The 15,517-nt window shown below is 38.8% G+C and overlaps 1 protein-coding gene across 21 annotated transcripts in view; it reads right to left on the reverse strand.

The window, feature by feature from the left end:
* Window positions 1-15,517, reverse strand: part of NEB (nebulin) — a 163,446-nt gene that overhangs the window by 72,974 nt on the left and 74,955 nt on the right. For 20 of the 21 annotated variants that reach the window (XM_075180876.1, XM_075180862.1, XM_075180858.1 and 17 more), the window contains 18 exons: window positions 14,373-14,477; window positions 13,439-13,546; window positions 12,472-12,783; window positions 11,668-11,871; window positions 11,196-11,300; window positions 9,514-9,621; window positions 9,036-9,347; window positions 8,752-8,955; window positions 8,076-8,180; window positions 7,873-7,980; window positions 6,618-6,929; window positions 5,862-6,065; window positions 5,642-5,746; window positions 4,990-5,097; window positions 4,568-4,879; window positions 2,179-2,382; window positions 1,154-1,258; window positions 221-325 (listed from right to left, as the gene is read on the reverse strand). In XM_075180876.1, coding sequence (XP_075036977.1) covers window positions 221-325; window positions 1,154-1,258; window positions 2,179-2,382; window positions 4,568-4,879; window positions 4,990-5,097; window positions 5,642-5,746; window positions 5,862-6,065; window positions 6,618-6,929; window positions 7,873-7,980; window positions 8,076-8,180; window positions 8,752-8,955; window positions 9,036-9,347; window positions 9,514-9,621; window positions 11,196-11,300; window positions 11,668-11,871; window positions 12,472-12,783; window positions 13,439-13,546; window positions 14,373-14,477 — 3,126 coding nt within the window. The remainder of the gene's footprint in view (window positions 1-220; window positions 326-1,153; window positions 1,259-2,178; window positions 2,383-4,567; window positions 4,880-4,989; window positions 5,098-5,641; window positions 5,747-5,861; window positions 6,066-6,617; window positions 6,930-7,872; window positions 7,981-8,075; window positions 8,181-8,751; window positions 8,956-9,035; window positions 9,348-9,513; window positions 9,622-11,195; window positions 11,301-11,667; window positions 11,872-12,471; window positions 12,784-13,438; window positions 13,547-14,372; window positions 14,478-15,517) is intronic. The other variant, XM_075180874.1, reaches the window with a different exon arrangement.

Consider the following 15,517-nt stretch of genomic DNA (forward strand, 5'->3'; position numbering starts at 1 on the left):
TAGCCAACAATATAACTTCAAGCGGTACCGATTTTCGCGAGACAGTCCCAGGTCTCAAGGAAAACTGGAATAATGGGTGCGGCCATAGTGGAAAGAGGTTTTAGAAGGTGGATTGTTCTTTTGTGATGGGTTGTGGCCGCATTTGTCCTGATTTACCCATTGGGAATGTTAGCAAAGATATATATATGTATGTATTATAATATAATATAAATATTCTTACATCGCTAACAATGTCTCTTGAAGCTCTGGCACTGCGGATGGAGATGGCGTCTGCTCTGAGATCATACGTGTTCTTGTGTTTGTCCCATTCTTTCCTGTACAGTTTCTGTAAGATACAAAATGCAACAATCAGACTTTACAGACTAAAACTTTAATACCTTGATCTGTCATTAATGGCAAGACATGGCTTCACCATCCGCTCTGACACAATGTATTTCTCAGGATTCAGTGTCTGCTGTTGCTTACGTCCAGCTTAAAAAAATGTATACAAAATACATTCCCTGTACTATAATATTTCCATCATCGCATTCTGAGGTTCACAGACTCTATATTGGGCACTGGTTGCCAGGGTCAGCGAGCAATGACAACAGAGTCATTGGAACCTGGAAATTAACTAATATTGATATAATTTAATTTCTGCTATGTCAAAAACATAAAGGAAAAAATGTAAGAAAATATTTCTGCGGATATCACGACCGATATTCACTACAGAAAATTACAACAAGAATTACTGGATAATATATCGTACCAATCAGAATGCAAGAAATTCCTTTGCATTGGAATACAGATATGCACACCAGAACATTTAGAGCTGATGATTTTAAGAAAAATGTTTCTTGATATCATTTCCATAATTCACAAAAATATCCAGTTAAACAAAATTATGATTTATTATACGACCAAAAAAAGTGTTTTAAGGAACATAAGTTGCTGTTTTTGTGCATTCAAATATACACTATACAGTTACATAAGTTTTAATAAAAGATACCCTCAAGTTCAAAATCTGAATCCCCTTCTCTGTGGCCTCAATCTGAGTTATATCACAACATTAATACAACAAGACAAATTTATACCTGGGCTGGTCATTAGCTATGATAAATGACATTATTTCCATTAGTTGATATTGCAGTTCTTAATTTTGAGATGGACTTACATCGCTGATGTTTACGGCGTTGACCTTGGACTGAACCATCTGTGGGGTGTCCGAAGGGAGGCTGAATTTTGTTTTCTCTCTGTCCCATGCATCTCTGTACACATGCTACACATGAGAAGCAGACACATACATAAGATGACTTTTGACACAAAATATAAAACACTACACAAACAACAATCCGATTAGTTAAACTCATAACTTTATTGTGTGTACTTTAAAAGATTACAATCATCAATGTGCACTTAGCATAAATCAGTCAACATTCCGAGTCTTAAATTGGGTTCAACTGTCTAAACTTATTGAGAGATCTGTAACCATTTGTATTGCATTCAAATCTGGCTTGTACCTTAAATAAAGAGATTTTTAAAACACATTAGTCTAAACAGCTCAGTTGTGATTATCATTGAAACTGACATTATAGTATATAATCAATAAAAATATATTCAGGGCCAGTTCTAGTGCAGGACATTGAGGATCCATCCTCTGATCTCCGAACGTCATAGTGTGATCTGCCTTGGTTCCATTTAACGTTACAATGTTTAGACTTTTTGGGGTATATTTACCTAACTAAGGGTTTGTAAAAGTGGAGATGTTGCCTATAGCAACCAATCAGATTCTAGCTGTCATTTTGTAGAATGCACTAAATAAATGAAAGTAGAATCTGATTGGTTGCTATAGGCAACATCTCCACTTTTTCAAACCTGCAGTTTATTAAATCTACCCCCTTTGATGTTATTAATTAACTACTGGGGATTTTTAATTGTAATTTTAAATGTTGGGAGCCAAATTATTTCCTGTCCGGGGCTACCTTATTTTTTCTTCGGGACTCATTGATTTATCTTGTCCTGTGTGCAAGTTCCCTAGTCAAACCATTTTACTCAAAAGGAAATTTTTTTATAAAATTTGACTAATTTTAAATTGTAAAAATAACTTGTGATGATTAATTTGTGATGATCAGTAGACTATGGTTATCATTTTCAAGGTTCATAATCGGATCATAATTCATGAAATAGTATAGAACTCACACCACTGATTTGGATAGCATTGGCCTTGGCCAGGACAACATCAGGAGCGTCAACGACGCTGGTGAACTTGACGGTGTCTGGATGCTGGCGATACTTATGCTCACTTATGATTTCCTGAGCTTTCTTCACTTTGTTCACTTCCAGGGAGTCATTAGGAATCCAGCCACAGCCGCGGATCCATTCCATGTCAGACTTGTATAACCACTGCGGGCAAAATGGCAGCCAACAGGGACGATAAATAGAAGAGTCATGCCCGGTAGACAATACAAGCAAAGTTCCATGCAAAATCCATTGTGAGCTAACCTGGCACCTTTCATATTAGAAATTACATTATTTATACCAATTAACCAAACACATTGATGAATTGCAAAAAATGCTTCCCTATAATGGTTCTTTATGTGCGTATATATGTCCCTGTTTGCCCATTTCAAGGTGCCAGCCCACTTCATAGGCCTCGGAACTGTCCCTAGACAATCTATACGTGTCTGCCTTTGTGGGGTTGGATACACCTGAAAATGCATGCGATGAAAAGTGTGAAATGTTACTTCAAAGTCCGTTCCATTAAGTATTTGGGAACACGCCCTTTATTTGTTTAAACTTTTCTATTATATGTGTCACTTTTGTGTGTTTGAATGTTTTTATTGCATCAGTCAAAATGTGCCTGAAAATGTACTTAAGTGAAGAAGTGCAACTGGATGTTGTTAAATTGCTCCCATTAAAGGTATAGGATGTAAACTGTTCTCCATCACCTTCGAGGTGGTGTCAAAATCGTTGGAAAATAAATGGGAAGAAAAAAGTGTGTGCCCACCCGCAAAACAGGAACACCGAATTAAATGCACCTCCAAACCTTATCTTGCTGGTGAAAAAGTAGACCCACCCATGTGCCCAATAGTACTCAAAAAAAGAATGTTCCTGATCTGTCCAACTCTTCGTTTTAGCTGGTTCAAATGGATGGACCCTAAGACATTGCCATTTTAGCTCACAAAAAACCATGCTCTTCCCCGTAAAAACAAACTCAGAAATGTAACCCTCAGGTGCTGAGTATATCAAATGTCCCCACCTGCTGTTAAAGGGACCTGTAACTTTCCTTAACAACAATATAATGCAATAAAATAAATGAACGCAGTGAAGCAGTGCTGAAAGAACAATCAGAATACACTCACATACAAGGCCCTCGCCAACTCCACTGCACCCTACATCTCCACCCTCCTCTCTATTCACGCTCCATCCCGCCCTCTCCGTTCTGCCTATGACCGTCGCCTCTCTTCCCCCCTTAAAACCTCCTCCCATGCACGTATCCAAGACTTCGCCCGTGCTGCCCCCCTCCACTGGAATAAGCTCCCTCCCTCCAACAGAACTTCGCCTACTCTGTCCAGTTTCAAACGGGCCTTAAAAACCCACCTTTTTCTTAAAGCCTTTCAGTCTCCCACTTAACTTCCTACCTTTTCTTCTGCCTCTTCCCCTTCATTCCCCTTCCCTGCCTCCATTCCCCCTACTCTCCCTCTCTCCCCTGCGTCTCACTGTCTGTCCACCTCACCCCTTAGATTGTACGCTCCTCTGAGCAGGGCCATCTCTCCTCCTGTTTCCATCACTTCTAACTCTGCTCTCCAGCTACTTAGCCCTCCTCCTCGAGGACCCTCCACCTCCCGTCCCGTCTCGCTCCCACCTCCCCCCTCTGAGGGTCTCCCTGTCTTCCGCGCCCTCCCTCTTGGGCTCCGTTGTATGTGGATCTTCCCTCTCCCTTCCCCCGCCCTCCCTAGCTGTGCATTGAGCTTACTGAGTTACTGTGCTTACTGTTTACTGTACTGTGCTGTCTCACCCCGTATTGTAATTCGTTTGTCCCTGTACGGCGCTATGGACACCTAGTGGCGCCCTATAAATAAAAATTAATAATAATAATAATAATACAAGGTGCTAGCTCTGGAAGCCAAATAGCTGTTTTAAATATTGCAGTGGAGAGAAACCTAGCAGTTTTCTGAATTACAGATAAGGTGGATAGGAACCCTAAAATATTGAATTTAAACATTTCACTGCACTGAATACTGCTTGTACAAAAGAACATTAAATGTTTTGGCCAGTTGGAGATTTTAGAGATATTAATTATTGTATTGTTCTGCTGTGTTTCTCTGCTCCTTCCACCATCTAACTCCCAGTTTGCGGCTTCCTGTTTGCCTCCATTCCTCTACTCAAATCATAACACTGCCCCCAACATGCTCTGTGCTACTGGTAACATTCCGATGATCTCATTGGCTACAGGCTGTTCTATTCCCACCCACTTCACAACAGGATACACACAAATGAACAGGAGATTCTGTCCCTAGTCAAATGCACCTTAAAAAATGACTGCACACATTACAAATGGAAAAAAATGAAGGGCCATATAACATACATCACTCTGAAGGTTGTAGGCTTTCCTGGCTTGGATGACGTCATTCTGGTCTGGCAGACATGTCCACTGGTGAAGGTGGTGACGGTAGTCAATGTCGCTGACCAGTTTCTGGCAGTTCTTGGCCAATAGGACAGACAGCATTTCCACAGGGCTGTTATACTTGGTCTTTTGTTTCTCAAAGTCCTTCTTGTACTCCCGGTCACTCTGGATCTTGGCGATATGCATGGCCCACACAGATTTGGGATCATCCAGCAGACTTTTGAATCCAACGTGATGGCCTTGCTGCTTGCGGTATCCTATTTTGTATTTATACTAGAGAAATCCCCAAATAGAGACAAGTATTAAAAAAGATGTGTCCATCATACTATATCGCAAAGCGTTATGATATTCCAGTACTTAAGTTTTCTATTATTAAAACTTACGTCACTAGCAATGTCCCTTGATGCTCTGGCGCTCTTAATTGATATAGCATCAGCTCTTAGATCATATCCTTTTCTCTTATAATCCTCCCAGCCTTGTTGGTATTGTTTCTGTAACACAAAAAAGACTGGTTAGTTTTTCATATGCATTAATCTTGTTCTGTGGGAATGGTATAAGACCTTCAGGAAAGTATTTGACAAAAGACTAACTGAGTTCTGTGGCATTAATGAAATTGCTTGCATTTGCCAAAGAAAGCGTGCAATGTTTTTTTTTATATAGTTGGTGAATGTTGACGGTGAAAGGATCACGTGACAAAAAAATTATTAATATTCGAGTTTCATCAAGACCCCAGACTTGGAAGGATGGAACAATCACCAGACACACTCTCTCTCTCTCTCATCATCATCATCATCAGCAGCAGCTATTTATATAGTGCGACTAATTCCGCAGCGCTGTACAGAGAACTCACTCACATCAGTCCCTGCTCCATTGGGGCTTACAGTCTAAATTCCCTAATATACACACACACAGACCGAGAGAGACTAATGTCAATTTAATGGCAGCCAATTAACCTACCGGTATGTTTTTGGAGTGATGGCCTTTATATTTATCTCCCTGCAACTAATTATAAAGACCCATGGACAGCACACTCACATTGCTAATGTTGACAGCGTTGACCTTAGACTGCACCATCTGTGGGGTATCAGAGGGCAGGCTGAAATGAGTCTTCTCCTTATCCCAAGCGTCTCGGTAAACGCTCTATTAACAAGATGATTAAGAAGAAAAAAAAACCATGATTAGAATAAGTTTTGGATATCGTCAAATTGTAAAAAAAAAGTCTATAATGGTTCACAAAAAATATAAAATGTCTCACATTACTGAGCTGCAGAGCGTTGACTTTGGCCAAAACAATTTCTGGAGAATCAACGACGCTGGTGAATTTAATGGTGTCTGGATGCTGACGATACTGATGTTCACTTAGGATTTCCTGGGCTTTCTTCACTTTGTTCACTTCTAGGGAGTCATTAGGAATCCAGCCACAGCCGCGGATCCATTCCAGGTCAGACTTGTATAACCACTGCCAATATAACAAATAAATAAAGATAGTCAATGGACCCTGCCCTTGGACTTCTGTGCTTGTTCTCAAGTAGACATTTATAATTACTAATTAGAAATAACTTGTATCAGACGTAACATATTATTATTGAACAATTGCTATCACACTAATCAAAACTTTTTCATCATTAAATGTTAGTTACTTTAATCCTAATAGGCAGCAAACAGGAACCATGACGGGTTACTAGAGATTCCCCAATAGTGAGGTAGATGTTGGCAGCTGCTAATTCCATCTCTTGTGATGGAAGCCCTTGGTGCAGCAGAAGCAGAGCTCCATCTCTTTACTTAGTACATAAGTGAGGTAGATGTTGGCAGCTGCTAATTCCATCTCTTGTGATAGAAGCCCTTGGTGCAGCTGAAGCAGAGCTCCATCTCTTTACTTAGTTCATAATTTTAATTGAATTCAAATGGAATTACCCAAGGAGGACATAACTATTCTCACATCCTATTTTACAATAACACCATTGGCCGTATATTTCTTGAGGAGTTTATGATGACAGTATACAATACTCACATCACTGCGCAAGTCGTAAGCTTTCCTTGCTTGAATAACATCATTCTGGTCCGGCAGACATGTCCATTGGTGAAGGTAGTGACGGTAGTCAATGTCGCTGACCAGTTTCTGGCAGTTCTTGGCCAACAGGACAGACAGCATCTCCACAGGGCTGTTATACTTGGTCTTTTGTTTCTCAAAGTCCTTCTTGTACTCCCGGTCACTCTGGATCTTGGCGATATGCATGGCCCACACGGATTTGGGATCATCCAGCAGACTTTTGAACCCAACATGATGTCCTTGCTGCTTGCGGTATCCTATTTTGTATTTATACTAGAAAAAAATAATAAAAAAAATAATAATTAGCTTCTAAACTATATTAAATTTATGCATAGCTTACCAGTTGATTGTTGTATCTGTTTTCAAAAATCTAATGTTGAGTGAAGTTAACCTTGAGTGCAGGCAAATCTTTTAGTGAATTGACCTCTACAAAAAGTAGCATGCATCTCAACAGGGGATGACAAGGGCAGGAAAAATCTCATTCATGCTTTGCTAATTACACACTAGATAAGATGTGCAATGCTTCAATCAGAGCCAGGGCCGGATTAAGGGAATGGAGGCCCCTGGGATAAGGGGGCCTCCATTCCCCCATGAGGGCCCCCCCCCTGTAATCCGAGCCGCCCCCCCGGTGAGCCGAGCCGCCCCCAAGGCACTTACCTCCTTCTTCTGGCATTGCAGTCTTTCCCCGGCATGCTGTACACTCTTTACTGAGGAGATCTTGTGAGAGTGAGACTCACAAGATCTCCTCAGTAAGGAGACTACAGCATGCTGGGGAAGGACCGCAGTGAAAGTGCTCAGCAGCACTGATCGGGCACTGATCCGACCGATCAATAATGCTGCTGAGCACTTTCAAGGACCCCCTGGATGCCCGAGGCCCCTGGGCTGTAGCCCAGTTAGCCCTAGGGTTAATCCGGCCCTGATCAGAGCTAATATTTCCCGTGTTCTTTGATTACTACAAAATTTTCCTTTTCTGTAACTTGAATTTTGCCTTTTTAATTTTACCAATAAAATGCAACTAGTGTTTCCTACTGCACTCCAAATATCTGGATCCCTCTTGTAAAGTTACAAAACTGAGATGTTCCCTTGGATTTAAATTCTGTAAACAATTTAAAGATTTAGAGTGTTCATATATATATATATATATATATATATATGTTATATATGTTAGTTCATAAAGAGAGACAGAAGAAGTAATATCTAACTCCATACAACTTACGTCACTAGCAATGTCTCTGGAAGCTCTGGCACTTTTGATTGCGATGGCATCGGACTTCAAGTCATATCCTTTCTTTTTGGTCTCTTCCCATCCCTGGGTATACATTTTCTGCAGGGAAAAACGTTTCTGTCATCTCTAAAGCACTTACAGGTCCCAGCTATCAAAAGTTATTGATTATATCATCTATGTAATACAATACTTACGTTGCTTATGTTTACAGAGTTAGCCTTGGCCAACAAAATCTCTGGTGTATCCGGCATGACATGAATGGTTCGCTTGTCGGCTTCCCAAGCTCCGGTGTACAGGCGCTAAAAGACATAGGTGCAAATGAAAATGGTGTCATATAATTAGCTATAATTTCTTCTGACAAAGTCTATCTCGAAATCTAGATCAGGCCAAGGTAATCAGTGGCTTTCTATTATATCTCCCAAAAGGGCAGAAAATGCTGGGACTTTTAGTTCTACAATGGTTAGCGAGACACATGTTCTCTATCTCTATTTTAAATGATCTCTCATAGTCCAGAAGTAATGTTGTTGTTTTTTAATATATGATATCATGTGCCTTTCTCTCAACCAAACTTGCCATCTTCTTGGAAGATGGACAAGGCACTCAGAGGTCAAAGACTACCATTAGGTTACAATTCCTGAAGGAGATGTAGGGACAAATTTGTCCCTCAAAATTGATGGAAACTGGTCGACCTAGTAGGCAAGTGGGTGAGGCTGGTATGCCATTCCCCTCACCCTAAAACCAGTGAAATCACAAGTAGTTTGTGGCCTATTATAGTTGGTATCAGATTTTAATTGCAATTTTAATTACAATTCATTTAAACTAAGCTATGAAAAGAACTCTATCATTTTTAATAAGAGATAATTAACTTACTTTATTCATGAGATCGGCATTATTCTTCGAAAGAACCAGCTCCATTGAGTCTGGGACAGATGTGAACTTCCAAATGTCCGGCTTCTGACGATAACTCTTTTCACTTAAAATCTCTCCAGCCTTCTTTGCCTTCTCCACATCCAAGGAACCAACAGGGACCCAACCAATGCCTCTCAGCCACTCCAGATCGGATTTGTAGATCGCCTAAGAACAATGGTTAAAACCTTATTTAGATAGATGCTTTACAGAGACAGAAAATAACTTTTAATGACTATATCACATACATCACTCTGAAGGTCGTAGGCTTTCCTGGCCTGGATGACGTCATTCTGGTCCGGCAGACATGTCCATTGGTGAAGGTAGTGACGGTAGTCAATGTCGCTGACCAGTTTCTGGCAGTTCTTGGCCAACAGGACAGACAGCATCTCCACAGGGCTGTTATACTTGGTCTTTTGTTTCTCAAAGTCCTTCTTGTACTCCCGGTCACTCTGGATCTTGGCGATATGCATGGCCCACACGGATTTAGGATCATCCAGAAGACTTTTGAACCCAACATGATGTCCTTGCTGCTTGCGGTATCCTAATTTGTATTTGTACTGCGAAAGAAAATACAGAATTGACATAACTAGTTTAGACAGAAGTCTTGATGATTGATCTTGATATAAATCAGTATTCAAACTCCCAATATTGTTTGCACTATTTAAAATAACCAACTGAATTCAATACAATATAACTGAAAACATTTCATTGTACAAAACTTACATCGCTGACTATATCTCTTGAAGCTTTGGCAGCCTTGATTGCGATTGCATCAGAACGTAAGTCGTAACCTTTCTTCTTGCTTTCTTCCAAGGCAAGTTTGTACAGTTTCTGTTTTAAAGAAAAGAATAATAGGAATTGTAAGAACACGAGAGAGCATGTTTAAATGAATTAATTAACATTCTAGTTATGAGACTGCACAGTGTTTATTAAAGGGTGTGGAAACCTGGATTGCAATATTTATCATGATTGGCTAGAGAATAGAGATCCAGTAGCAGCAGGATGTAAGTGGCTGCTGACAAGTCCCTCAGCCAATCATGATAAATATTTGGGTATCGTGATGCGGTTTGGGGGCAGGGTCCATTCTATTTAAGGGAATAGGCTAGCAAAATAAAGCTGATTAAAAAAAACAGGAGAAATATTTGCTCCTCTTCTTTTTAAATATGAAAGGTACATTACGAAAGTATGGGTCATTTATGGAACATATGTGGTTGTGCTCATATTTACTAGGTCTGACTGGCTCATACTCGTAGTCACGCAGACGATTTTCCAACAAGGCTTCAGGAGACCAAAAAATTACAGCTGTGATCATCTGGGCGGACAATATGGCTGCCAAATCATCATGGTGCCCATGCCAGTAGGCAGGGGTGTAGGAACCAGGGGGCAGAGAGGGCAGTTCCTCCCCCCCCCCCCCCGTGATTTCTGTTGGGTGAGCAAAGACTATGTTTTGTTCCCCCCATGAACTTCTACACAACAGCCTTCATACTACTTTCTGAAGTCATGGTATCTGTTCTAAACTTGTGAAACTTTTGTAAATGATAGATTGTCTTAGTATAACTACCAGATGTTCTTTAATATAGATTGCCTTAGTATAGATTGGTTGATTTGTTTATTTAAAAAACTTTCAAGTGTTGCGTTCATAAACATTTAATAAATAACCTGTATTGATGATGAACAACTATTCACTTTACTTTTACCCTGAAATTTATGTGATGCGTCCATTAATAAACAGGAGATATAGCAATTTAAATGTATAGCACGTACTATAACCAGTGAGACAGTGACTATAGATTTATAAATTCTCCCAATAAAATGAGATTAGACCATCAACAAAATCTGAATTAAAAATAGATTAATGACTATGAAAAATGTACATTTTTAAGATGAACAATTGAATGTATCTATCTTTCTAACATCTATTGTACTAATTGGTAATTAATATTAATAACAATATTTAATTTAATAATTTATAAATACATTTTTGGCCAAGCCCTGAAACACTGACAAAAATTAACAAAGGAATGGGAGTCTTTGTATATCTACAGTCACTGATACAACTGTCGTAAAATGAGATACCAAACGCAAGAAAAAGGCTCCAAGCCCTATAGTAGTCCTTGGCCTTTTGCCCCCCCCCCCCCCATTAAAATTTTTGCTCCTTCGCCCCTGCCATCCATCCAGAAACACATAGTTCTACTTTTGCTGAGCTCCCCTGTTTACTCTTGGTACTAATAATTTGTATATCATTAATTTAACAGAGTTCCCATTGTTCCATTCCAACTCCCCTGAGAAGAAAATGCCTCCTGTACTGATAAAACAACACAGTTCTTGGGTCATTAAGTTTGTTTTTTTTACCATGCTAGTACCGCTAAGTATAAGAGTGTTACATTCCTACGGTGGGCACCTACCTCGCTGTAATTCAGACGATTTGCCTTTGCCAGTTCGATCTCAGGGGTGTCCGGCATCACGTGGATTGTTGTTTTATCCTTGTTCCAAGCGTCTGTGTACAATTTCTAGAAAATACCAATATTTGCATAATTATTGTCATGTTTTTTAAAAAAATACATTTATAATGAACTTTGAAAACAGAGGAACATATGGCAGGTGATTGACACATTACTGACAATGATTTCAAGCCTTTAGGTTAATAATAATTGATTCCTTTTGTTGGAATAATGAGACTTTTCCTTTTAAAAGAGACTTTTTGCTGTATGTTATCACAACGTTCTTACTGTTTTATATATATATATATATATATATATATATATATATATATATAATTTTTTTAATTTTTTCATATGAAGATATTGTTGATTGATAGATTGGGGGAGCAATAGCTGTTAGACTGGCTTAGCACATTAAGCATTTTTTAACGCTGACCTTATTCATGAGCTCGGCATTGGCTTTCGCAAGACACATTTCCATAGAATCTGTCACACTGGTGAATTTCAGAGTATCTGGGTGCTGGCGGTATTTCGCGTCACTTAGAATATCGGCAGCTCTCTTGTTCTTCTCCCCTTCCAGCGAGCCTATTGGAACCCAACCAATTCCTCTCAGCCACTGCAGGTCTGATTTGTACAAGTTCTGTTGTTAATAAAAAAAATTGTTATAATTCACAGATCAATGCATTTTGTCACTGTGGGATCTATTTTCTTTTTCTCAGACTAAGGATTTTGTAACCTTTCCTACATGAAAAGACGCTTTTAAATCAAATCAAAGTTAACTATCAGCTGGCACAAATGCATCTGTATGTTGGCTAGCATCCTGTTGTACACAGTATGGGGCATTGTTGCTATTACTGCCTATGAAGACAGATAGTGACTAAATAGATATATTTGCAACTTTATACATATATTTAAAATGGCACATTCTGGTGTAATTGGAGGGCTATCTGGAGGGAGTTGTCTATACAATTTTTTCGAGGAGTAATAAGCAATCTGCATAGTGTGAAACTTCCCAGAAACTAAAGTTTAGATACTTAGATAAAAAATAGCCCTACAATACCGATATGGTAGAAAAATTCCATGTAAGTGCCATACTGAAAATATGCCTTAGTAAATTCTTGAGGATGCTGGTGGTGAAGACTCTATGTGGATTTTTTTTTGATGATACTGTCTGCACAATTTATTGCTTTCTATAAAGGTCCAGTTTTGGTACAAGTAGCCTTCCCCTATTCATACTCACATCACTTTGGAGGTCATAGACCTTTCTAGCATGGATGACGTCATTTTGGTCTGGCAGGCATGTCCATTGATGCAGGCGTCGCTTGTAATCAATATCGCTGACCAAGGTCTGGCAATTCTTTGCCAGTTTGATACCCAGCATGTCCACGGGCATGTTGAACTTCGTCTTCCACTTTTCAAAGTCCTTGTGATACTCTCTCTTGCTCTGCATCTTGGCAATGTGCATGGCCCACACAGATTTGGGGTCATCCTGCAGACAACGGAAGCCGATATGGTGCCCCTGCTGTTTGCGGTATCCGATTTTGTACTTGTACTAGAACATAATAGAAATACCAAATCAATGATCAAATGTCATTCGGAAATGTTCACAGCATTACAGAAATACATGTACATCTGTATCCACCTTCTATCTATTTTATTGGCCATCAGACGTAGATGAAAGATAACCACGTTTTTTTAGTTTGTATATCATTTCGTGAAATTTTTAATACAATTATATAAAATAATCGGCTCATTCTGCCTGCGAAATCAATATCTCACCTGACATGGCTAGAATTTACAAAAGCAATTTACAAATGCAGAACGCAATAGAGTTCCATAGAATCACAAAGTGTATAACCGGAACTTAGTGCTTTGTGTGAAATTTCACTGCAATTGAGCTAATCTTTATTAAATGCATTATTCAGTTCTTGTTTGCAGCAAGACAATATTACTGTGTTCACTGAAATAATGTTTGAAATTAACTTAATTATCTTTGGTAAAATAGGTATGAGGTTTAGCAATTAAAGAATTAGCTGTGGCAGACAAGAAGTCAATTGTTGCATCCACAGAATTCTTGACCATAAAGTCAGGAAGTAGCCTCATTGTTTGGGCCTACTTCAAACTTATTCCTGGCGATAATTATTGTGTAGGCCTACTTCATACTTTTTCCTGGCAATAATTAAAGTGTGGATTCATTGTGTACTCACATCGCTGGCGATATCTCTGGATGCTTTTGCGGCTTTGATTGGTATGGCATCAACCCTCAAGTCATATCCCTTTTTCTTTGACTCTTCCAAAGCTTGCTTATATAGACTCTAAATAGGAAATGGAAAACTCAATTCAGGTATAGCAGTCCCATGAAAATAAGTATAGTACATATTAAAACAACTTAAAAAAAGCTATGTCAGTCACATCAACTCTTTAGTTTACATTAGACAACTTTCAATCATGCCTATACCATAGTTACCGACTCTCCCAGAATGTCCGGGAGACTCCGAATTGAGCCCACTTCATTAGTGTAGTGGGTGGGGGCGGGGCTTATCGACACAAATTTTGCGTCATCGTGGCCCTGCCCCCTGTTGCAATTGGCCAAAATAGTGACATTTCCTTAGGGGGCAGGGCCAAAATTATGCCATTCGTTGAGCCCCGCCCCAACACGCCCATCTCCGCCTGTTGGCAAGTATAGCCTATGTATATGGTGCAGGTGTGTCTTCTTCACTATAGTTTGTGTAGTATCTATAAATGCAAGAGTGCACCATAAATAATAATTTTACTATAATACTACTAATTACGTATTGATAGATACCAGAATTATAATAATATATATATAATAATAATATTGATAATACATCATATTTTATAGCAAACTATTGTTGTGTGATTGGAGTTACAAACATAAAAAGGATCATAAAAATTAAAATATTCATCAGTAAGAAACTTTTTCTGTGCACAATTTATGCTACTTACAATACCTTTGTATGATGTACAGAGTATTTTGTAAAGGAATCTCTGTTTTGTGATGTTTCCTTTCAGATTTTGTAACATGTATAAATTGTTCCCAAAATGCATTATCTGACATAAATTAGTTGTAGCTTACAATGCAAATTGCCATTGTATAGACCCATCTGAATATTTGCTTACCTCACTGTAGTTTATTTTGTTCTGTCTTGCCAGCTCAATTTCTGGTGTGTCGGGCATAATATGAATAGTAAGCTTGTCTTTATTCCAGGCATCCGTGTACAGCCGCTACAGAGTAAGAAAGATAATTAATGATTTTCAGACTGTTTTTAAAAACAAACAAACTAATCTTTTACTTTATAGATCAGGCGTAAAAAAACATAAAAATAAAAATTGAGTTAAGTTTAATTGAGAAAATTGTATTGTCCACCTTGGCAAATAATACATATTTCTAAAATGTATATAAACAGACTAATTTAAGACACACAAAAATGTAAATCTGTCTCTTTATTTGCACAAGTGTGCTTACTTGTCAGCTAACGCATTTCAGTGGGCCCACGCACTTCCCAGTCTTTGGAAACACTCAAATCTGTGTAATCATTCACTTTAGAACCTTCCCCTTCGTTAATATAAACTTTGTCGCTTGACTCTTAAAATACTGTTCGGTTTACCTATATTTATTGCTACAATTAATCATGCGAGTGAGAGGTTATAAGGACTGTCATTATTATATGCGTCATTTTGTGTACTTGTGTGTTTTTACTACATTGGGCGAAGTGCAATTTCCTGCAAAACGCGTCTGGTTTTCCGACACCTCTGACTAGCCTGAGAAATAATGTCCTAACTAAATGCACCTTTTCTACCCAATCAGCTCTTTTATACAATCTTGTTCTGGTGCACAAATCTTTAAACCTTGGTCTCATCAGTTATCAGTAGAGATACTGACACTTACTGGTTAATGGACCTGATTATAAAGTTTGAAAAATTTTCAAATCTTAAAACTAAAAAATTTGACCTAAATTTGTGCAAAGCAGAAAGGTGTTACAATTATTGGACCCGTTTGAATATGTTAAAGCTCATTTAAGCTTAAACGGCTACATTATGTAGTATGTTTAACGTTTCTCTATGTGGTCGGTAAATGAGTTCAAACTCAAGCACAATAATGTTACGTTTTCAAATAAAAAAACTTGATAAAAAATGCTGTAATATAGGAATAGGGGCAACGGGATATAGAGGACAAAGGGTGTCAGTCCCACTGCCCCCCCACCCCCCCTCCAACCGTTAATAAACCTACTTTAAAAGAGCATTGGCATTGAGACCATGGGGTA

Source organism: Mixophyes fleayi, chromosome 7 (genome assembly GCF_038048845.1).
Source record: "Mixophyes fleayi isolate aMixFle1 chromosome 7, aMixFle1.hap1, whole genome shotgun sequence".
NCBI classification, from domain to species: Eukaryota; Metazoa; Chordata; class Amphibia; order Anura; family Limnodynastidae; genus Mixophyes; species Mixophyes fleayi.